The sequence below is a fragment of the Physeter macrocephalus genome, chromosome 21 (genome assembly GCF_002837175.3).
Source record: "Physeter macrocephalus isolate SW-GA chromosome 21, ASM283717v5, whole genome shotgun sequence".
Lineage (NCBI taxonomy): Eukaryota > Metazoa > Chordata > Mammalia > Artiodactyla > Physeteridae > Physeter > Physeter macrocephalus.
The window spans coordinates 81,868,091-81,892,700 of NC_041234.1; the positions used below are offsets into that span (position 1 = coordinate 81,868,091).

The 24,610-nt window shown below is 36.5% G+C and overlaps 1 protein-coding gene across 2 annotated transcripts in view; it reads left to right on the forward strand.

Annotated features, from left to right (window-relative positions):
* RADX (RPA1 related single stranded DNA binding protein, X-linked) overlaps nt 1-24,610 on the forward strand; it is a 64,970-nt gene that overhangs the window by 13,301 nt on the left and 27,059 nt on the right. Inside the window, exons 4-10 of one of the 2 annotated variants that reach the window (XM_007119973.4) lie at nt 7,636-7,744; nt 7,943-8,034; nt 8,143-8,265; nt 11,071-11,175; nt 12,312-12,476; nt 13,718-13,878; nt 14,643-14,815. In XM_007119973.4, coding sequence (XP_007120035.1) covers nt 7,636-7,744; nt 7,943-8,034; nt 8,143-8,265; nt 11,071-11,175; nt 12,312-12,476; nt 13,718-13,878; nt 14,643-14,815 — 928 coding nt within the window. The remainder of the gene's footprint in view (nt 1-7,635; nt 7,745-7,942; nt 8,035-8,142; nt 8,266-11,070; nt 11,176-12,311; nt 12,477-13,717; nt 13,879-14,642; nt 14,816-24,610) is intronic. The other variant, XM_007119974.4, reaches the window with a different exon arrangement.

Below are 24,610 nucleotides of genomic sequence, written 5' to 3' on the forward strand. Positions count from 1 at the left end.
GCCCGTGAGCCATGGCCGCTGAGCCTGCGCGTCCGGAGCCTGTGCTCCGCAACGGGAGAGGCCACAACAGTGAGAGGCCCACGTACCAAAAAAAAAAAATAAATAAATAAATAAATAAAATAAAGATGAAAATTCTATTGCAAAAAAAAGGACATATTTGTTGGTAATGTATGCTTTGTATATTGCCATTTTGATATCATTCTGTCCCCGTATACAAAATAGTATTCAGTTGGCATACACAAATAATAAACCTTTTAAAGTCTTGAGATTTTCAGACTGTATGGCATAATACATATTGAGATAATAGCATCAAGTGTTTTTGGTTTGGGGCAAAGGAGGTTTTTAATTGATTCAAAATCCTAGCATTTTAGAGCTGGAGGGGACCTTGAATATAACTGAGTAACTATGGCTATGAAAGTGCTTTGTAAAATGCAAACCATTTTCTAGGTGCAAGGTGTAATACAAACCTTCCTCACTCATATATGGAAAGGTAAAAGTGAATTTTGTAGTCACATGCATGGTAATAGGCAAAATAAGAAAGCAATTATTTTTATCCTGGTTTAATCTTTGTTTGCTACATAGCAAATTCTTAGAAAAATATTACTGGCATTAAAGAAATAGAAAGCCCAGATAGTTCTATAACTGTTAAAGAAATTGAACCAGAGGTTTAAAATCATCTCACAAAGAAAATACCAGGCAGGTACCATTTTACAGGCAAATTCTAGCAAACATTCAAGGAATGTACCATTCCAAAACTATTCCAGAGAATAGAGTATGAGGGCATACTCTCTAACTCATTCTTTGCTACCAGTATAACTTTGATAATCAAAACCAAACAAGAATATTATGAATGAGGAAAATTAAAGGCTAGCTTCAGCTATGAACATATGTACAGATATTCAAAATTGAAGATTAGCAAACTGAATTCAGTTATATGTGGAAAATGATCACACGCTGTGACTAAGTTGCATTGTTCTCCAGCAATGTGAAGTTGGTTTTACATATGAAAATCTATAAGTGTCACTCACCACACAGATTAAAGAAGGTCATCCTAATAGAGGCACAAAACACATTTGCTAAAATTTTACACACATTCATAAATTTTAAAAAGAAAAGAGTGAGAAAAGGAACCTTCCATAACTGATAAAGGATGTTTGCAAAATCAAAGCATAACAACAGACAACTTTTTTTAAATAAATTTTTTAATTTTATTATTTTATGTTATTTATTTATTTATTTTGGCCGTGTTAGGTCTTCATTGCTGCACGCGTGCTTTTTCTCTGATTGCGGCGAGTGGGGGCTACTCTTCGTTGGGTGCGCAGGCTTCTCACCACGGTGGCTTCTCTTGTTGCAGAGCACGGGCTCTAGGCGCATGGGCTTCAGTAGTTGTGGTACGTGGGCTCAGTAGTTGTGGCTCATGGGCTCTAGAGCACAGGCTCAGTAGTTGTGGCGCATGGGCTTAGTTGCTCCATGGCACGTGGGATCTTCCCGGACCAGGGCTTGAACCCATGTCTCCTGCATTGGCAGGCGGATTCTTAACCACTGCACCACCAGGGAAGCCCAACAAACACAACTTGTAATGGGGAAAATTGAGAAACACTCCTTTTTAAAATGGGGAACATTGATGGCCTCCTATTACTATTTCTGTTTAATGTTGTACAGGCTCTCCTAACCAATGTGAGAAGATAAAATCCATTAAAAGCATAAGAATTTTTTATTGAAATATAGTTGACATAGTGCTGTACAACATTATGTTAGTTTCAGGTGTCCTACATAGTGATTTGACATTTGCATACATTATGAAATGATCACCATGATAAGTCTAGTAACCATCTGTCCCCAAAGAAAGCTATTATAATGTTATTGACCATATTTCTTTTATTGTGTATTACATTCCATTGGCTTACTTGTTTTATAACTGGAGGTTTGTACCTCTTAATTCCCATCACCTATATCATCCCCCCTCCCCTGGCAACAGCTGGTTTATTGTGTATCTATGAGTCTTTTTCATTTTGTTTGTTTGATTGTTTTGTTTTTAAGATTTCACATATAAGTAAGACCATATGGTATTTATCTTTCTCTGTCTGACTTATTTCACTTAGCATAATACCCTCTAGATCCATCCATGTTGTTGCAAATGGCAAGATTTCATTATTTTTAATGGCTGGGTAATATTCCATTGTATGTATATATAGACTACATCGTCTTTATCCATTCATCTATCAATGGACACTTAGGTTACTTCCATATCTCAGCTATTGTAAATGACACTTCAGTGAACATTGGTGTGCATATACATTTTCGAATTAGTGTTTTTGTTTTCCTCAGGTAAATACCCAGAAGTGAAATTTCTGGATCATATGGTAGTTCTATTTTTAATTTTTTGAGGAACCTTCATATTGTTTTCCATAGTGGCTGCATCAATTTATAATCCCACCAACAGTGCACAGGGTTCCCTTTCCTCTACATCCTCTCCAACATTTGTTATTTTTTGTCTTCTTTGATGATAGCCATTCTGACAGGTGTGAGGTGGTAGCTCATTGTAGTTTTGATTTGCATTTCCCTAATGATTAGTGATGTTGTGCATCTTTTCATGTGTCTGTTGGCTATCTGTGTGTCTTCTGTGGAAAAAATGTCTATTCAGGTCCTCTGCCCATTTTTTAATTTGGTTGTTCTTTTTCTTTGATGTTTGTTGGAATTCTTTGTCTATTTTGGATATTAACTCCTTGTTGGATTATCATTTGCAAATGTCTTCTCCCATTCAGTGGACTGTCTTTTCATTTTGTTGATAGCTTCCTTTGCTGTGCTAAAGTTTGATGTGGTCCCATTTATTTTTGCTTTTGTTTCCCTTGCCTGAGGAGACAGTCCAAAAATATATGCTAAGACCAATGTCAAGGAGCATACTGCCTCTATTTTCTTTTAGAAGTTTTATGGTTTCAGGTCTTACATTTAAGTCTTTAATCCATTTTGAGTTTATTTTTGTATATGGTATGAGAAAGTAGTCCAGTTTGATTCTTTTGCATATAGCTGTCCAGTTTTCCCAACATCATTTATTGAAGAGGCTATTTTTCCCCATTGTATATTCTTGCCTCCTTTGTCATAGATTAATTGACCATATAAGCATGGGTCACCAGGGCTATATGCTCTAGGAGTGCCCCCTCTGTGGGTTGTGTGGACCCTCCTGTTGTGGCTGACTACTCTGGGCATGCTGGTAGGCAGGGCAGCCCCTGGGGGGGTGTTGAGTGGGGCCATGGCTTGTGCCATCCTGCTGGTGGGTGGGGCTGGGTCACTACAGGACTGGCTGCTTGGTGTCGGGGGTGTCCCAGGACCCGTGCTGGCCAGCTGGTGGGTGGGTAAGCCCCTGGAGCTAATAGGCTAGAGGGAGGACTCCAAATTAGCATTTGTCAACACCAGTGTCCTCCTGGTAGAAGGAGTTCCCCAAAATGGCTGTCACCAGCATCTGTGTCCCCAAGAGAGTCCCAGTTGCCTCCTGCCTTTCTAGGAGGTTCTTCAAAATTAGCAAGTGGGTCTGACCCAGGCTCCTTTAAAACTACTACCTACCTCTGTGCTGGAACTCAGAGTATGTGACATTTTGCATGTGCCCTTAAGAGTAGAATCTCTGTTTCCTGTAGTCCTCTGGCTCTCCTGCACATAAGCCCTGCTGCTTTTCAAAGCCAGATGTCCTGGGGGCTCATCTTCCCAGTGTAGGACCCCAAGGCTGGGAAGCCCAGTGTGGGGGGCTCAGATGCCTTGTTCTTGGGGAGGACCTCTGTGGTTATGATTATCCTTCCTATTAGTGGGTCACTGACCTGAGGGGGGTGCTTCCTGACTATATCACATCTCCGCCCCTCCTACCTGACTTGTTGTGGCTTCTTCTTTATGTCTTTAGCTGTGGAAAATCTTTTCTGCTAGTCTTCAGGTCATTCTGTTAGATAGTTTCTCTGCAAGTTGTACTTTTGGTGTGTCCACGAGAGGAGGTAAGTTCAGGGTCTTCCTACTCCACCATCTTGGCCACCCACCAAAGGCATAAGAATTTTAAAGAAAAACACAAAACTGTCATTATTCACAAATTAGAACTGCTACAAAGAAAATCCAAAATAACACAAAGTATTAAAAATAATAAGGGGCTCCCCTGGTGGCGCAGTGGTTAAGAATCCGCCTGCCAATGCAGGGGACACGGGTTCGAGCCCTGGTCTGGGAAGATCCCACATGCCGCAGAGCAACTAAGCCCGTGCGCCACAACTACTGAGCCTGTGCTCTAGAGCCTGCGAGCCACAACTACTGAAGCCTGTGTGCCACAACTACTGAAGCCCATGTGCCTAGAGCCTGTGCTCTGCAACAAGAGAAGCCACTGCAATGAGAAGCCCGCTCACTGCAACGAAGAGTAGCCCCCACTCTCAGCAACTAGAGAAAACCCACGTGCAGCAGCGAAGACCCAATGTAGCCAAAAATTAAATAAATGAATAAATAAATAAATTTATATAAAAAAATAATAAGAAACCACAATACAGTATTGCCTCACACTGGTCAGAATGGCTGTCATCAAAAAGTCTACAGATAATAAATGCTGGAGACGGTGTGGAGAAAAGGGAACCTTCCTGCGCTGTTGGTGGGAATGTAAATTGGTGCAGCCATTATAGAGAAAGTATGGAGGTTCCTTAAAAATCTAAAAATAGTTAACCATATGATCCTGTAATCCCACTCCTGGGCATATATCCAGAAAAGACAAAAACTCTAATTCAAAAAGATACATGCACCCCAGTGTTCATATCACCACTATTTACAATAGCCAAGACATGGAAACAAGTACCCATCAACAGACGATTGGCTTAGATGTGGGGTATTTATTTATTTATTTATTTATATACAATGGAATATTACTCAGCCATAAAAAAGAATGAAATATTGCCTTTTGCAGCAACATGGATGGACCTAGAGAATATTATACTTAGTGAAGTAAGACAGAGAAAGACAAATATTATATGATACCACTTATATGTAGAATCTAAAAAAATAATACAAATGAATCTATTTACAAAACAGAGATTTACAGACATAGGAAGCAAACTATGGTTACCAAAGTGGAAGGGAGGTGGGGAAGGATAAATTAGGAAAAAGGGATTAACAGATACAAACTACTATACATAAAGTAGATAAGCAACAAGGATTTGCTATGTAGCACAAGGAACTGTATTCAATATCTTATAATAACCTATAATGGAACATCTGAAATATATATATGAATATATATTTAGAAATATATTTATAAATTAATATATGTATATATACTTTATATATAAATAAAGCTGAACCACTTTGCTGTATACCTGAAACTAATACAATTTTGTAAATCAACTATACTTCAATAAAATTGAAAAAAAATAGGGAATTCCCTGGCAGTCCAGTGGTTAGGACCATGCACTCTCACTGCCGAGGGCCCAGATTCAATCCCTGGTCGGGGAACTAAGTAAGATCCCACAAGCTGCATGGTGCGACCCCCCCCCCCAAAAAAAAGAGAGAGAGAGTAAAAAATAAGATATTGGCAAAGCTAGCTGTAACAGCAATATACCAAAGTCAGTTGATTTTGTACACTCCAGTAACAGAGTTAGAAATTATAATTTTAAAAACATAATTTACCTTGTCAAAGATAACTATAAGGTATCTAGAAGTAAATCTAACAAGATATGTAAGACCTATTTGGAGACTATTTTAATACTTTTTGAAAGACACTAAAGAGTCCCTAAATAAATGGAGAAATATCCCGTTTTCCCAGGCAGGAGGTTAGTCTCAGTTTCATAAGTATGTCAAGTCCCCCCAAACTGATCTATAAATTTAGTGCTATTCCATCGGATTTTTTTTTCTGGAACTGACAAACTGATTCTAAAATTTATATGGAAGCACATAATTATCAAGAATAGTTAAGACACCTCTGAAGAAAAAGAATAAGGGGCTGAAGAGGGAATGAGGACTTGTCCTACAAATATCAAGAATTATTATAAAGTATAACCATGTAGATTGGTATAGATATAGACAAACTGACCAGCAAGTCATAATACAAAGTCAAGAAACAGCCCTAGATGTATAAAATTTTGATATACAACAGATGTGCTGTGCAGATCATCAAGGAAGGAAGAGCCATTCAGTAAATAGTATTGAGACAATTGATTATATATGAGAAAAAATGACATTATATCCCTAACTCATACCGTATAAAAATAAATTTCAGGTATATCAAATACTTAAATGCGAAAGGCGAAACTTTTAGAAGAACTTATAGAAAGTATCTGTTTGACTTTGGGATAAGGAAGGATTTTTTTGGATAGGACACAGAAATGGTAGCCATAAAAGAAAGATTAATAAACCTAACTACATTAAAATTAAGAATTTTTGTTCATCAAGAGACAGCCCCCCAAAATGAAAAAAAAAACAATCCAAAAACTGGGTGAAGATATTTGCAATGGTATAATCAACAAGGGATTAGTATTCAACATATATATAAAGAAGTAATACAAATAAATAAGAGAAAGACAATCCAGTAGAAAAATGGGCAAAAATATGAACAGGTATTTCACAGAAGAGGATGCATGAATGAACCATAGGTATATGAAATGTTGTTGAACATAATTAGTAATAAGGGAAGTGCAAAATAAAACCACAGCAAATTGTCATTTTCTGTCATTAGACTGACAAAAAATAAGAAATTTAGGGATTTCCCTGGCGGTCCAGTGGTTAAGACTCTGTACTTCCACTGTAGGGGACACAGGTTCGATCCCTGGTCAGGAAACTAAGATTCCGCATGCTGTGTGGTGAAGCCAAAAAAAAAAAAATTTTAACAGTACCAAAATTTGGAGAGGATGTGGCTCAGTGGGAATTCTTGCACATCACTGCTGGAACTGTTAATAGTTTAAATAAATATTTAATATTCAGTAAATATTTATTAATATTAATAAATAAATAATAAATACTACTTTAGAATAGTTTGAAATTGTCCTATAGGGTGGAACATTTGCATATTTTAAATCCAGGTTTTCCCTCCTGGATATAATATCTTAGAAAGCTTTTGCCTGTGTGTACAAGGAGATATGTAGAAAAAAGCTCATAGTGACCATGTTTGTAACAACAAAAGCTGGAAATAATCCAGATGTCCAGCAATACGATAAAGAGTAAATAAAATTGTAGTATATCAACACTCTGGAACATTATTCAGCAGTAGAAATGAGAAAAAAATTGCTACATGCAGCTGCATGGATGAATTTTAGGACCATAAAGTTAAGTGGAAAAAGTAGCCCTAGAATACTGCATTATGGTAAAATTCCATTCATTTAAAGTTCAAAAACAAAGAAATTCAAACAGTATACTATTTGGGCAAGAACACGTAAGTGATAAAAAAAAAACTTTTTAAAATTAAGTATATGATGAAACACAAAATTTAAGGTATGGTTAACCTTTAGTTGGGGAGATAAGTGGATTTGATAATGTCAGAATAGGTAGAAGAAAGCTATTGATAATGATCTAGTTGTTAGGTTTAGTGGTGGGCTCAAAAGTGTTCAATCTATTTTTTGCTGTGTGATTTATATGTGTATATTATTTTATATGTATTAAGTATCATACTAAAGTAATATATTTGTTTTTCAGAAATCTGCCTGAACCTTCGAGATCCTCCAACTAATATAATTATCATTCCAGAGGAGCAGGTGAAACCAGAATGGAGATTGCCAAAATTAAACCACCGTTTTATCTCAAGGTAAAATAGCTTCTTGTAAAATATCTCAAATATTAATTTTCAATGTTAGTTACTGAAACAATGTATTGTAACTTGCTTGGAATCTACCCAAAATTATGCTGTAGCAGTTAGATAGATGTGCATTTTCAGTCATATTTGCAGAACGCTTTTTCACTGTTTAAAAATACAATATCTATTTAATAATTTTGCTTTTTTTAGATCAGAACTGGATGATATGCCAGAAAATAGTATCTGTGATGTTATTGGCGTTTTAGTTTTTGTAGGAAGAGTCCAGCGGTCAAAAAAGAAGGGTAAGCTTTTGATATTGAAAGTCATAAAAAAGTATTTCAGTGAATAATTCTGTGTTCATATGTGCATAATCAGTTACCTTCATTTATTCTAACATTCTATCCATATAGAAAGCCGTGAAGATTTTTGGTCATATCGCTGGATTCACATTGCTGATGGGACTTCCAAACAACCATTTATAGTGGAACTGTTTTCTACATCTCAGCCAGAAGTCTTTGAAAAAATTTACCCAAGTACTCAGTTTCAATATTTTTATCATTTTATTTTTGGAAGTGGGGGCATTAACTTAAAAAAATGATAGAGTATACTGACTTACTTACAGAATGCCATGATATTGAGTTAGCAAATTCAAGCAGTCTGATAGCATGTTTAAGTTTTTTCTATATTAATGTTATAATTGGTATTAACAGATATTAACCACCTTCTGGTTTTCTATTCAGAATTAATTTGGGATTGAAACTAGTTTTTAAGAAAACAGGTGCTCTTATCAATTCCCATTTTTAGCATTTTAGACATAAAAACTTAAAATTCAGTGAAACTAAAACATAGATAGTCCATTTCCTTTGTATCCATTTGGAAATTGACTTAGTAGACCCCATTAAACACAATGAAGGCTTTACTAATGTAGAATTAAGTAGTAGAGGATTGGCATACTGTGTAATTAAATAATGACAGTGGTAAGTATGATGTCATTTGAGTATGGAATTAATATTAGGTTGGTGGTGTTATACCAGCTGGTCAATATTTTACTTAATTTGGTGTTGATTTTTTCCACTACTTTTATTTATTTGAAGACATTTTAAGTATGTCCTATTATGTGTTTTATATAACAAGTTAGTCTTCAGATCTACTATGATAAGGATAAAAGTATATCTAATACTTTTTAACAACTTCAGTGAATTTTTCCTTGTTTGAATTTGTAACATAAAGCTATTTTAGGTATTGGTGTGCTATTTTCCTATTTTCCAAATGATTATGTGAATAAAATACTGATTGTTAAGGGCTTGCCAACATTGGGGAAATTCCCAATCTTGACTACACGTATTTTCTTTAATGAGCAACAAGATGGAAATTGTAGAATATCAGGAGACCTAGATACCATATACAGGGCTGTTCTGCTACCCCTTTATTCTCTGTTGTAAAACAGTATTACACACCATTCGTATATTACCTCATTAGAATCCACCCTCTGCTTGTGAGATTAAATTTTTAAAAATATATGAGTAGAACTGAACATCACCCCAACTTTTATTGGAGGAGAGGGCAGAAAGAGAGTTTTGGCCAAAACCAAGGCATGGGCCTCCAAGGTAAGTGGGGCCATGACCTTTCATATAACTTCTCTCTGGTCACAAATGATTGGTAGTGATGATCTCTGATAACAATTTAGATGGGCTTTAGGGCCAGGTCCCTCTCTCTTTGTAGCCACTTTAAACAACAAACTGACACAGGTTTTGGATAACAATTTTTCACAGAAATGTTGCCATCCATGCACGTTCTATTTCTTGTGAAAATGTGAAATATATCTTTTAAGAAAGGTTTGTATGGACCTTGGTGAGATTTACTCTAGTACAATAGTTGACAACAATCACAATTCATTTTCATCTTTTGACCAAGAGTGAAGGAAAACAATCATAAAATAAATGGTGAGTATTAAGGGGGCTTCAGGCCTATGAAGGGGAACATGACCAAGGGTCTTCTGGAATAATACCAGAATCCTTCGGTAGTAGGGCATCTTGTTTACTTTTGACTAAGGAAAGTGAAGAACTAAGGGGAGGTAATTTTGAGTGTTTACTATATACCAGTTGCTCATAGGTATTATCTCATTTTGTACTCCCAGTTACCTTTTAAACAGGTGATGTTTTTACAAATTTACGGGTGAGGAAACAAAGGTCCAGAGGGATGTCAAACAGCCAGAAGGTGTTAGGTCCAAATGTCTGATTTTTAACAACCATGAAATTAGAATTAGAGGTATTCTTATATCAACATCTTTAATCATGAATACTCACATCTTTGTATAGTTTTTGAATTAAAGGAAAAGTGATATAAATCAAGAGAATTATTCTTGGTCATTTGAACAGATTTTCTTTATTTTCATTGCTACAAAATAAAGAACTAGTAAATGTGAGATACAGGAAATGAATTTATAGATATTATCATGCTCTAGGGAAATATTTATTCTCAAATGAGAGCTTACTGTTGATATGAAGTTACGAGTATTTATATTTATTTCTTTATTTCCCAATTTGAAGACCATAAATGTTTTGGCATGCAGTGAGTTAAAATTTTAAAAATATTGTTGGATAAGTAAACTTTACCTAAATAACCTGATAGTTGAAAACAGCTGATAGCTTTTGAAAGTAGTTGGTCTGAAGACATTATAATCTCATTTTCAGGAATTCTTTTTAGTCTATCCAGTTGGTTAGCAAGGCAAACAGAAAATAATAGGTGGTATAAGCCCTGTCCTTGAGGCTTAAAGTCTAATTAAGATAAACAGAAGTAAAACACTCACATAAGCAAATTCAAATTAATATTGTGTAGCCCCATCTGATGGAAGGAGTCAGAGTAATTCAGGGATCAATGTTAGATTGGGTTAATCAGTGGAAGCATCATGGAGGAACTCAACTTTTTTCTCTGTAGGAAATAACTATTCACATTCAGTTGTGTGGCCAATTAGAAAGACTCTTGCAGTCTTCAACTGTCCAGCAAGCAGTGACTTCAGTTAGGTGCGGCCCTTGTACTTTCTAAAGGAAAAGTTAAGTGTTAGATCCTTTATTTAAAGGAAAAGATTAAGTGTTAGAGCTTTGTTGTTCCAAGTGTGGTCAAAGGACTGGTAGCACTAGTATCACCCAGGAGCTCATTAGCGGTGGAAAATCTCAGGTCCTACACTAAAACTACTTTACTATGAATTTGCATTTTAACAATTGTCCTAGGTGATTCCTCAGTTCATTGAACTTTGAGAAGCACTCTGTTAGATCCTGATCTTGGTATTCCCATTTGAAATGCAGAAATAATTTCATAAGTGTTTTCATTTTCTACAGTGACACATTTCATGTGTACACAGTTGAAAGTTGTCAGAAATGACAGTCAAGTACCTAAACTGCTTTACCTTACTACTACAAATGAGAGTTGCATGTTTATTAATGGTGAGCAATTTCTTTGTATATACTTTATTGGAAATCTAATGTATTTTCTCTTCATTAAATTAACCTTTCTATTATAAGATTCAACCACAAGATAGCTTTCTTTTGAACTCCTTTCTCACTATAAGAATGGTTTAAGAAAGAATATTTAGCCTATGAAATCTATTGCTTCCAGATTATTTACAGTTAGAGCAATGATTTTGTGACTTACTGAAGAATTTTGTTTATGTCCTTTGGTTAACTTTAATTCCTGCTTGATGTAAGAAATTAGATAATCATAAATTGCTTCATAGATTGAAGACTGTTGGGCCCTGTATCACAATATGGATTCAATTAACAACAGTTTTTAAATATTAAATAAAACAAAAATGTGCATTAAATCTTGGTCCCCAGATCTCACATTTTACTTATATAGCAAGAAAAGTCTCACTACTTATCTACAAGTATACTATTTTTCTCTATTCCCTCGGATAAGGGGGGCAAAATAATAAAGATAAAAGTTTTCAGATGAGTGAGGGAGTACTATGGAATGATGTATTTACTAGAATGCTACCATGTTGGTAATTAGGAAATTTGTCAAAAGAAGAGTCCTAGGAAAGATGTAACACGCATCTTTGTCCATACCTCATTTTATAAATATGAATACTATCAGATCTAATATATACTAATAATATCAGATGTGAATGACACTTTTAAGTATGTTTCAAAAACATGAACTTAAATGCTGAGCTATATTCATAGGCAATTTAGTTAATACATGATGTCATACCTTCAGGTTAAAACATAATCAATTTTCTAAGAAGATGCTAACCAGTTGGATAGTTAGCAAAAGCCAGACTATTAGTTTTCTTTTTCTTCTGGCTTTTCGGTGTCCTGTAGACAGTTACAGTTTAGTCCATGTAAACAAATATGTCTGATTTCCTTCTTGACTTAGGATTTGTTAACTGATAATTTTCATATGCATATTCAGTATAATTATCTGCTACATAGTGAATAAGTTAACTTCTTTTCTTGGTGCTATAAGAATGATTTTATATTAAACTGTTTTTATACCCAAAAAAGTCCAGGCGGTTTATTACAGTGAGTTGTCTTTTTTTTTTATTCCTCATATTTTTGCACTTTACCCTTCCTGCAAGAAGGTCATAGAGGCCAGCCATATGCCAACAATACCAAGGTAAAAAACTTTCTTCAGTGGATTAAAACAAAGACCAATTCTGGGGAACTGAAGAACACTGTTATTGGTGGATATTACCCCTATCCACCAGTGCCAGAAACATTTTCGAAGTATAATATTTCTGTTAAAGGTACTGATGTAATTGCTAGTCCCTTATATGTTTATATGTGATATGTATGGTATATGCCATATCAGTTAGTCATCTTTATTCTTTAATGGGAGTGAGCCAAAGTGTAGCAACACTCACTGATAATAATTTGATCTTTATCAAGATCTAAAAACGTATGTCATGACCCATAAAGGTTAATATTTTGATTTTATTAGACTGCAAGAAAAGAAGGAGTTTGAATAGACTGTGACTAAATGGAGGTAACATCTTGATTTAAGGTCATTGAGATCAAATCTGAGTTGGTAGATCCCAACTCCTATAACACTACTTAGACTAAAGATATCAGAGGAGACACTGGACAATTTGATACCAAGGTACTGACAACTGTATTAGGCCACTCTTGTGGAATGATATATAGACATCCCTTGGTGTCCACAGGGCATTGGTTCAAGGAGCCCCCATGGATAACAAAATCTGCAGATGCTCGAGTCCCTTATATAAAATGGCTCAGTACAATGAATACAGTAGGCCCTTTATATCTGCAGGTTTGCAAATCCTGTGGATATGGAGGGCCAACTGTGTATCGGATATAACACAATTGAGCTCTACCTTTAAATAAAAATGATACCAAAATCAGTGAGATTCAGAATAAGTATTAATGAGAGGCCTAACATTATTTTAGTAGAATTAAGATATGACAGTGGAAAACTTTAACATAAGTATATTATTTTTGAAAAGCTATGGGATAATGCATGGTTTTGGAAAAAAGAGAAACTTTGAAATACTGACCTATCATCATCTAAATATTGACACCCTCCTGTACTTCATAATGCCAGCAATCATCATCTAAATATTGACACCCTCCTGTACTTCATAATGCCAGCAATATGTAGTATATGCTGTAAATAGCATATAGAATACAGAAAGTATTAAACAAAATGTGTGTTTCTATGCAGTGGCTAGGCAACACTTTATAGTTTGAAGTATGATATATAAATTACGTTCAATATGTAAAATTTCTGTTTCAAATTAAGAAGCCAGACTAGAAGGCTGTATCACAATTTAACTGACAAATGTGTTTTGCCAATTTTACCAAAATTACATAAGGGGTTGCCAAATATAAACACAAAGTCTCACATATTTAAGTTATGTAGCAAGTTTATAATTTTCATGTTGTGAAATTACATTGCAAAATCTAATTGTTATTTTTGTCATTTCAGTTCTTTAAAACTTACAGTTTCCTTGGAATTACTCTTTTGCAGTTGAGTCGTTCTTCACAGCTATAAGTGAAGTGAGGAAGGAGATTGAAGACTTGCAGTATAGGGAACAAAAGCGCATTGCAATTCAGGGGATAATTACTGTTATAAAGTATGTCCCCTATAGCGGTGCCACTGAAAGTGCCTCAGCATCTGAAACACTACGGGTATGGTGCCAGAGAATTAATAGTATATCTCTGAAAGCACTGTGTTTATAACCACAACTGGTATCTTGTAAATTTCATTCAGAACTCACATGTATTAACTCTTAATGATGTAAACCTAAAAGGAAAAAAAATCATTTTTAGTTTGTTTCCTTTTTATGTCATTTATTTTGGAGCAGTCTGGGCTGCCCTCAAAACTTGGTATCTTGTTTTCGTTTTCTGTGTAATATGAGCCTATCATGATTGTCTTTATTTAAATTTCCAGGTGGTATATATGATTATGTTTTTTTCCTTCCTTTTGTCTCAGCCAAAGGTATAGGCACACTCCCACCAGAAGTTTTTAACTCTGTTGTCAGTCTTGGCAGTTCTACCCAGGTTCTATAAGAGGTAGCAATGACTCTTGTAGGATAAATGCTACAGAAGAGGCCACTTCTAGAATCTACGCAAAATCAAGACAAATAAGTTAATTTTTTCCATGAGCTTATCTTTTTAAAAGTTATTTCTAAGATTACTGTTCTTATGGAAATAAGCATCTAATCCAACTTTACAGTTATACTAATATAAGAAGGACTTTTATCTTATTAAAATATTTTAATAGCAGATAGATTAAGATAAATCAACTTTATAAAAGCATTGTTATGATTGCAAAGTTTTGTCACAACTCTTAAGTTATGAAAAATGGGTAAACTAAAATTATAGAGTCTTTTAAGAGAGAAATTATTTTTGTGAATCAGTTTTAAACGTTTTCTTCAAATTTTTGGTTTTAGAATGCTAACCGACCCTCAACATCCCAATCAGCTAGAAGAGAAAGTCAAAGTCAAGAAAAAGATGGAAAACCTCAAGATGATGGTCCTGTGAGTTCTCAGCGTTGTCATACTACATCTGCAAGTTTGAGCCCTCCCAAGAAAAAAAGAACTCTAGAAGGGCCATGTGCCAAACCGTAAGTCATTTGTATTAAGTATATACATGGCATATACTTTTTAATTTGTTTCTGTCCTGTAAAATGAGCAATTCTACTAGAAGTTGTATTAGTTTTCTAGGGCTGCCAAAGTCCAAGACCAAGATATAGGCAGGGTGGGTTCCCTCTGAGGGCTATGAGGAAGAATCTGTTCCATGCATTTCCCCTAGCTTCTAGCGGTTTAGTGGCAATCTTTAGCATTCCTTGGCTTATGGAAGTATCACCCCAATCTCTGCCTTCATCTTCACATGGCATTCTCCCTGTGTGTATATGTGTCCAAATTTTTCTTTAAGGACACCAGCCATACTGGATTAGGGACCCACTCTGGAGTACTGGTCTACTTTAGTATGAACTCATCTAAACCAATTACAACCAAATAAAGTCATATTCTTAGGGTCATTGAAGATGTAATTGGTTACATATTGGTAGTCACAGTGATATTTGGTGGGGACATAATTCAATCCATAACAGTCTGCCCTCTAAAAATTCATGTCCTTCTCACATGCAAAATACATTCATCCCATCACAACATCCCCAAAAGTCTTAATCTATACCAACATCAACTCTTTTTTTTTTTTTTTACCAGGAGAAAAGCAGAAGTTTAATAACATGTATACCTTCTGAATACAGGGCGGATACCACGGAAAACTGAGTCACTCTCTGAAATGACTAAAACCATCCCCTTAAATACCGTCTTCAGCTAAAAACAGAAGATGCTGGGGAAGGGGGGAAGGCCAGTTATGGCAGGTTATCATGCAAAGCACAGTAAACAAGAGTATGATTGTTTGCACATTAAAGTCAGGACTTCTCCATTGAAAAGAGTTACTTAAGATTTAATTATCCTATGTTTGGTGCAGAGGGACATACCCTTATAAATGGAGATTTCTCTATTGTAAATGTCCTTCATAAAAAGGCAATCTCAGTTTTCTGAGATTTTTTAAAATAAATTTATTATTTTATTTTTGTCTGTATTGGGTCTTCGTTGCTGCGTGCAGGCTTTTCTCTGGTTGTGGCGAGCAGGGGCTACTCTTCATTGCGGTGCGCGGGCTTCTCATTGTGGTGGCTTTTCTTGTCGCGGAGCACAGGCTCTAGGCGCGCGAGCTTCAGTAGTTGTGGCACGCGGGCTCATTAGTTGTGGCTCGCGGGCTCTAGAGTGCAGGCTCAGTAGTTGTGGTGCACAGGCTACCAACATCAACTCTTAAGTCCTAAATATCATATAAATCATGTATGGATGAGATGCAGGGTAATTCATCCTGGGGCAAAATTCTTTTTCATCTATGAACCTATGAAACTAGACATGTTTCATTCTGTCCAAAATACAATGGTGGGACAGACATAGGACAGATATTCCCATTTCAAAAGGGAGAAACTGGAAATAAGGGGGTTATGGGTCACAGAAACCTTGTTGAAACCTAATGAGGCAAATTCCATTTGGCATTAAGGCCCCAGAATTATCCTCCCTGGCAGAATACTGTGTCCTCTGGGCCCACTGGGATGGCAGCCCCACCCCCTTGGCACTGAATGGTGGTCTTGCACTCTGGAACTGGGAAGGTGGCCCTGGCTTCTAGAATTGAGGTGTCCCTGCCCTCTAGAACTGAGGAAATGGCCTCACCCTCAGGGTCTTTTTCCCTTTTCTTGAAGGATAATACTTGATCACAGCTGGATATCTCTAGCAGCTCATTTCCTGACTGTAGAATCCCAGAAGTCCAATGGAATTGCATTCCTTCATTTCTTCCCACCTATGTTTCTTTCAGTCAAAGCTAACAGCAGGCCTACTGAGATGGTTGACTGGATCCACAAATCACAGTCTCTTGGGCAAATGGTTATCTAGCAATGCCCTTAGTGTTCTTTCCAAAGCAAGCTTTCTTATGTTTTGCAATATGATTAGACGTAGAATTTTCCAAGTATTGAAATTATGGTTCTTTTTTTCTTAACAATTCCTTTTTCAACTTTTCTCTCCCCTCTCATATGTTACTATAAGCAGCAAGGAGAAACCAGGCTGTGCCTTCAATACTTTGCTTAGAAATCTCTTCATCTAAATATGCAAGTTCATCTCATACAAGTTTCACTTTCCATCCAACAGAACACAATTCAGCCATGTCCTCTGCCACTTTATGTCAAGGATTATCTTTCATCCACTTTCCAATAACACATTCCTTATTTCTGTCTGAGACCTCACCAGAAGCACCTTTTACATTCATGTATCTAGTTCTGTTCATGACGATGAGTGTATTCTCTAAGACTGCAGAAACTTTCTCTACAGCTCTTTTCTTTCTGAGTCCTCAACAGATTCTCCTTCAAAATCCATATTTCTACCAACATTCTCTTCAAGGCTATCTAGGTTTTTTTCTGTTATGCACCTCAAAATTCTTCCAGCCTGCACTTAATACCCAATTCCAAGCCACTTCCACGTTTTTATGTATTTGTCACAGCAGCACACCACTTCCTGGTACCAAAATCTATTAATTTTCTAGGGCTGCTGTAACAAAGTACCAGAAACTGTTTGGCTTATACTATAGAAATTTGTCTCACAGCTTTGTAAGTCCAAAATCAAGATGTCAGCAGGGTGGATTCCTTTTGAGGACTGTGAGGAAGAATCTGCCCCATGCCTCAGCCCTAGCATCTGGTGGTTTGCTAACCATCTTTGGCTTTCCTTGGCTTGTAGAAACATCACTCCAATCTGTATCTGTGTCCAAATTTCCCCTTTTGATAAGGACATCAGTCATGTTGGACTAGGGGCCCACCCTAATCCAACATGACCTCATCTTAACTAATTACATCTTCAGTGACCCTATATCTAAATAAGGTCACATTCCGAGGTACTGGTGGTTAGGACTTCAACATGAATTTTGAGGAGTCATAATTCAACCCATAACAGAAGCTCTCTTATCTGCCATGCTCAGTGTGGACTAATTGAATGTGAGTTTAAAATGGAGAATTACAAAAAAATAAACATTTTTGCCTCTCTTTTTTTTTATTCTATGAATAAGAGAGATCCTACAGTATTTGTCTTTCCCAGTCTGACTTATTCCACTTAGCATAATAACCTCAGGGTCCATCCATGTTGTCACAAATGACAAGATTTCATCTTTTTTATGGCTGAGGAGTATTCCATTGTATATATCACATCTTCATCCATCTGTTGATGGGCACTTAGGTTGTTTCCATATCTTGGCTACTGCAAATAATGCTGCTGAGAACATAGGGGGTGCATATATCTTTTCAAATTAGTGTTTTCGTATTCTTTGGATAAATACCCAGAAGTGAGCTAGCTGGATCATATGGTAGTTCTGTTAAGTTTTTGAGGAATCTCCATACTGTTTTCCATAGTGCCTGCACCAATTTACATTCTGACCGATAATGTAGGAGTGTTCCCTTTTCTCCACATCCTCACCAACACTTGTTATTTGTTGTCTTTTTGATCATAGCCATTCTGACAGGTGTGAAGGTGTGAGGTGATATCTCACTGTGGTTTTCATTTGCATTTCCCTGATAATTAGTGATGTTGAACGTCTTTTCATGTGCCTGTTGGCCATCTGTATGTTTTCTTTGGAATAATGTCTATTCAGGTCCTATACCCATTTTTTAATTGGATTGTTTGGTTTTTTGAGGCTGAGTTGTATTAGTTTTTTAATATATTTTGGACATTAACCCTTTATGGGATATGTGATTTGCAAATATCTTCGCTCATTTGGTAGGTTGTCCTTTCATTTTATTAATGGTTTCCTTTGCTGTGCAGAAGCTTTTTAGTTTGATGTAGTCCCATTTGTGTTTATTTTTGGTTTTGTTTCCCTTCCCTGAGGAGACCTACCTAGAAAGATAATGCTAAGACCGATGTCAAAGAACGTACTGCCAATGTCATCTTCTAGGAGTTTTATGGTCTCAGGGCCTAAATTCAATTCATTTACCCATTTTGAGTTGATTTTTTGTGTGTGGTGTGAGATTATGGTCCATTTTCATTTTTTTGCATGTGGCTGTCCAGTTTTCCCAACACCATTTATTGAAGAGATTCTTTCCCCCACTGTATGTACTTTTGCTCCTTTGTTATAAATTAATTGTTCATTTATGTATGAGTTTATTTCTTATATCTCAATTCTATTTCATTGATTTATGTATCAGTTTTTCTGCAAATACCATGCTGTTTTGATTATTATAGCTGTGTAATATAGTTTGAAATCAGGAAGTATGATACCTCCAGCTTTGTTCTTTTTTCTCATGATTGCTTTGGCTATTCGCGGTCTGTTTTGGTTCCAAATAAATTTTAGAATTCTTTGTTCTATTTATGTGAAAAATGCCTTTGGGATTTTGATAGGGATGGCAGTGAATCTGTAAATTGCTTTAGGTGATATGGACATTTAAAATTAGGAAGTGTTCCCTCCGCTTCAATTTTTTGGAAGAGTTTGAGAAGGATAGGTATTAAATCCTCTTTGAATGTTTGGTAGAATTCACCTGTGAAGCTGTCTGGTCCTGGACTTTTGTTTTGGGGGGAGGTTTTTGATTACTGTTTCAATCACTTTAGTGAGCAGTCTATTCAGATTTTCTATTTCTTCTTGATTCAGTCTTGGAAGGTTGTATGAGTCTAAGAACTCGTCCATTTCTTCTGGGTTGTTCAATTTGTTGGCATATAACTGTTTCGTAATATTCTCTTATAAGCCTTAGTATTTCTGTGGTATCTGTTGTTATTTCTCCTCTTCCATTTTTTTTTAAATTTATTTTTATTTATTTTGGCTGCCTTGGGTCTTCGTTGCTGTGCGCGGGCTTTCTCTAGTTGCGGCGAGCAGGGGCTACTCTTCGTTGCAGTGAGCGGGCTTCTCGTTGTGGTGGCTTCTCTTGTTGCAGGGCATGGGCTCTAGTGGTGGCTGCTCTTGTTGCAGAGCATGGGCTCTAGAGCGCAGGCTCAGTAGTTGTGGCGCACGGGCTTAGTTGCTCCGCGGCATGTAGGATCTTCCCGGACCAGGGATCAAACCCATGTCCCCTGAACTGGCAGGCGGATTCTTAACCATTGCGTCACCAGGGAAGTCCCTCCTCTTCCATTTTTGATTTTATTTATCAGAGTCTTCTCTTTTTTTCTTAGTCTGGCTAAATGTTTCTCAATTTTGTTTATCTTTTCAGAGAACTCGCTCTGTTGGGTTGATCTTTTCTATTGTTTTTTGTTTTTAGTCTCTATTTCATTTATTTCTGCTCTGATCTTTATTACTTCCTTCCATCTACTGACTTTGGGCTTCATTTGTTCTTCTTTTTCTACTTCCCTCTAGATGTAAGGTTAAATTATTTATTTGGTATTTTTCTTGTTTCTTGAGGTAAGCCTGTATTGCTGTAAACTTCCATCTTAGTACCACTTTTGCCGCATCCCTTAGATTTTGCTTTGTTGAATTTTCATTTGGATTTGTTGTCAGGTATTTTTTTATTTTTCCTTTGATTTCATCACTGACCCAATAGTTGTTCATTAGCATGTTGTTCAGTGTCCACACATTTGCAATTTTTTTAGCTTTCTTCTTGTAGTTGGTTTCTAGTTTCATACTATTTTGATCAGAAAAGATACTTTTGAAAAGATATAATTTCAAATCTTTTAAAATTTATTGAGAGTTGTTTTGGGTTCCAATATATGGTCTGTCCTTGAGAAAGTTTCCCGTGCACTTGAGAAAAATGTGTTTTCTGCAGCATTTGGATGGAATGTTCTATACAAATCTATCAAATCCATCTGGTCTGATATTTCAGTTAAGGCTACTGTTTCCTTGTTGACTTTCTGTCTGAATGATCTATCCATTGATGTTAAGTGGGATGTTAAAGTTCCCTACTATTATTGTGTTGTTGTCAATTTCTCCTTTTAAATCTGTTGATAATTGCTTTCTGTATTTTGGTGGTCCTAATGTTAGGTGCATATATATTAATCACTGTTATGTCTTCTTGATGAATTGTCCACTTTATCATTATATACTGTCCATTGTCTATTGTTACATTTTTTGGCTTGAAGTCTATTTTGTCTGATGTGAGTGTGGCTATACCTGCTTTCTTTTGGCTGCAATTTGCTTGAAGCATCATCTTCCATTCCTTCACTTTGATTTTATGTTTGTCCTTAGAGCCAAGATGAGTCTCCTGGAGGCAGCGTATAATTGTGTCTTGTTTTTTAATCCATCCAGCCACTCTGTCTTTTGCCTCGTGAATTCAACCCATTTACATTTAGGGTGATTATTGATAGATGAGGACTTAGTACTGCCATTTATTCTTTTGTTTTCTGGTTGCTCTATATCTCCATTGTTTCTTTTTCCTTGTATTTCAATATACCATTTTGGTTTGGTGGTTTTCTATGATGTTTTTCTCAATTTCCTCTTTTGTTATGTTTTGTGTCTCTGCTTTAGATTTATGTTTTATGTATTAGGTTTGTATACAACATTTTATAGATAAAATAGTTCCTTTTCTGCTGATAGCATCTTATCTTCATTTACCTATATAAGTTACGTCCTTTCCCTCATCCCTGTTCATGTGTTTGTTTCTCAAATTACCCCTCTTTATGTTGTGAGTTTGTTACCAAATTGAAATAGCTATAGTTATGTTTTCTTCTTTTTTCCCCTTTAACCTTTATGCTATAATAAAATGTTAAAAAACCTATTCTGGGGACTTCCCTGGTAGTCCAGTGGTTAAGACTCTGTGCTCCCAGCACAGGGGGCACGGGTTCAATCCCTGGTTTGGTAGCTAAGATCCCACGTGCCATGAGACATGGCCTAAAAAATTTAAAAAAACAAAAACAAAAAACCTATTCTGATATAGAGTTACAGTTTTCTGATTCTGTCTATTTATTACCTTACTCAAAGTTTTGTGTCCTTTTTTGCCTTTTTGTTTCTGGTAGAAGAGTTCCTTTCAACATTTCTCATAAGGCAGATCTAGTGTTAATGAGCTCCCTCAGCTTTGTTTGGGAAACTCTTTATTTCTCCTTCATATCTGAATGATAACTTTGCTGGATAGAATATTCTTGGGTGACAGTTTTTATCTTTCAGTATTTTGAGAATGTCGTTCGACTCCCTCCACTGACCTGTGGAGTTTCTGCTAAGAAATCTGCTGATAGCCTAATGTGGGTTCCTTTGTGGGTTACCATCCTCTTCCCCCTGCCTTTAAAATTCTTTCTGTGTCATTGACTCTTGGCAGTTTTAGTATAAGGGGTCTTGGAGAAGGTCTTTTTTGCATTGAGGCAATTAGGTTTTCTCTTAGCTTCATGGACTTGTATATCTACTTCCTTCCCCAGACTTGGGAAATTCTCAGCTATTATTTCTTTAAGTAAACTCTCTGCTCCCTTCTCCCTCTCTTCTCCTTCTGGGATGTCCATTACCCTACTATTGCCCTTCCTAAAAGGGTCAGCTAGTTCTCGTAGAATTTACTCATTAAAAAATATATATATTAATTCTCTTTCCTCTTCTACTTGTATCATTTCTATATTTCTGTCTTCAAGCTCACTAATTCTTTCTTGCGTGTGGTCTGCTCTATTTCCAGTGCTTTGTAATGCATTCTTCAACTCGTTTACTGAGTTCTTCAGCTCCAGAATTTCTGATTGGTTCGTTTTAGTTTCAGTCTCTTTGGTAAAGTATTCCTTTTGTTCATTAATTTTATTCCTGAACTCATTGAACTTTCTGAGTTTTCTTGTAGCTCATTGAGTTTTATAATAGCCATTTTGAATTTTCTATCAGTTAGATCACAATATTCTGTGATTTTCAGTTTGGTTTCTGGAGAATTGTCATTTTCTTTTTGTGGTACAGTGTTACTGTGGTTCTTCATGGTGCTTGATGAGTTGTTCCTCTGCTAGCTCATTTCAAGTGGCAAACACCTTTCTTCTTTAGGTAAAGCTTTTGTTTTCTTGTTTCTAACAATTCAACAGGTTAAGCCCTTCTTTTATCTTCCAGTAGGTGGTGCTATACCACAAGTTTTTGGTTTCTCTTACCTGAGCTGCCTCTGGTTATATTTGACAGTCAGCACTTTCCACTTTCTACCACCTCCGTCAGAGGTATCAGCCAGTGCCCTAGTTGTCACTGCTTATGCCTCCAGTGTCGTTGGTGCCATGCTGCTGCTGGTGTGGCTGGTGTCACTGCCTGGCGCACCAGGATGGTGGACAATTCTGCTATGTTTAGGACCTCCTGAGTTGCAGGCACTCCCACTGCAGGATGGGGGATAGTTCAGGTGGCACGGGAACCTCTGCTGTGTTCAGTATTGTCAGGTTTGAGAACTCTGCCACTGTAAGCAGGGGGCAAGGAGAGAGAGTCATGGGCACCTCCACAGCTGGAGAGACAGGGTCCCGGACCCTACTGCCACTGCTGCCCAGTTATCTGTGGCTGTGGGCACCACTGCAGCCAGGAGGCCAGAGTTGTATTCACTGCCTCCCCTGTCGCTACTGGGTTTTCTGGGACTGCAGGTTCAATTGCCATGGCTGGGGGACCAGGACTGCAGGTACCACCTCCACTGTTCCCCAAGTTCCACCTCCTCTGTGTGTTCTAGTCCACCCACCTTTAGGTGTACAGATATGTGGAATTCTCCAGTGTCCTGGTGTGCTGGGCAGAGGCACTTTTGTTGAGTTGTGAATGTTTTACTGATAGTAGATAGAAGGAGAGAGACAAAGAGAGCGTCTCCCTTTGCCATGATGCTGATATCACTCTCCATTCACTTTTAATGGAGTTAATGATACAGATGGTCCCCAACTTATGATGGTTCAACTTATGATTTTTCAACTTTACAATGATGCGAAAGCAATACACATTCAGTAGAAACCATACTTTAACTTCCGAATTTTGATCTTTTCCCGGGCTAGTGATATGCAGTACTATACTCTCTTGTGATGTGGGGCAGTGACAGTGAGCCACAGCTCCCAGTCAGTCATGCGATCACAAGGGTAAACAACTGATACACTTAAAATCATTCTGTACCCAGACAACCATTCTGTTTTTCACTTTCAATACAGTATTCAATAAATTACATGAGCTATGCAACACTTTATTATAACATTGGCTTTGTGTTTGGTGATTTTGCCAAACTGTAGGCTATTTTTGTAAGTGTTCTGAGCATGTTTAAGGTAGGCGAGGCTAAGCTATGATGTTTGATAGGTTAAGTGAATTAAATTCATTCTCAAGTTACAGTATTTTCAACTTACAGTGGGTTTATTGGGATTTAACCCCATCATAAGTTGAGGAAGATATGTATTTGGGGCTTATATCAATTTTTATACTATTTGCTTAATCAAATGGTTTTAATTATTCAATTTCCCCTCTTTTAATTTGATAGGTATATATTCTTCAGTGGTCACGCTATAAATTACATGGCATGAACACTTGACTTATTGCAGTTAAATACAAATTATTTTACCATTTCCTGATAATGCTAGATCCTTAGAACACTTCAATTACATTTGTCTCCATTTTCATTATTTTTGCCTTGTATTTTAATTCTACATATATTTTAAATTCTGTAGGACATTATTAGTATTGTTTTTCTTATACGGTTAGCTTTCAGTTATATTTAACCACACTGTTTTTGGTTCTCTTCATTCCTGCTTGTATTTTCATGCTTCTCTCTGGGATCATTTTCCTTCTGACTGAAGAATTCCTCTCAGCATTTATTTCAGTACAGCTTCCTGATGATATATTCTCTCTTTCTGTTTGTTTAAAAGCATCTTTATTTCACCTTTACTTCTAAAAGGATATTTTCACTAGGTTGCAGATTTTTTTAAAAGTCTGATTCTACTGTTTTATTGCTTTCATTGTTTCTATTAAGAATCAGGCTAATGTCTTCTAATTGCTC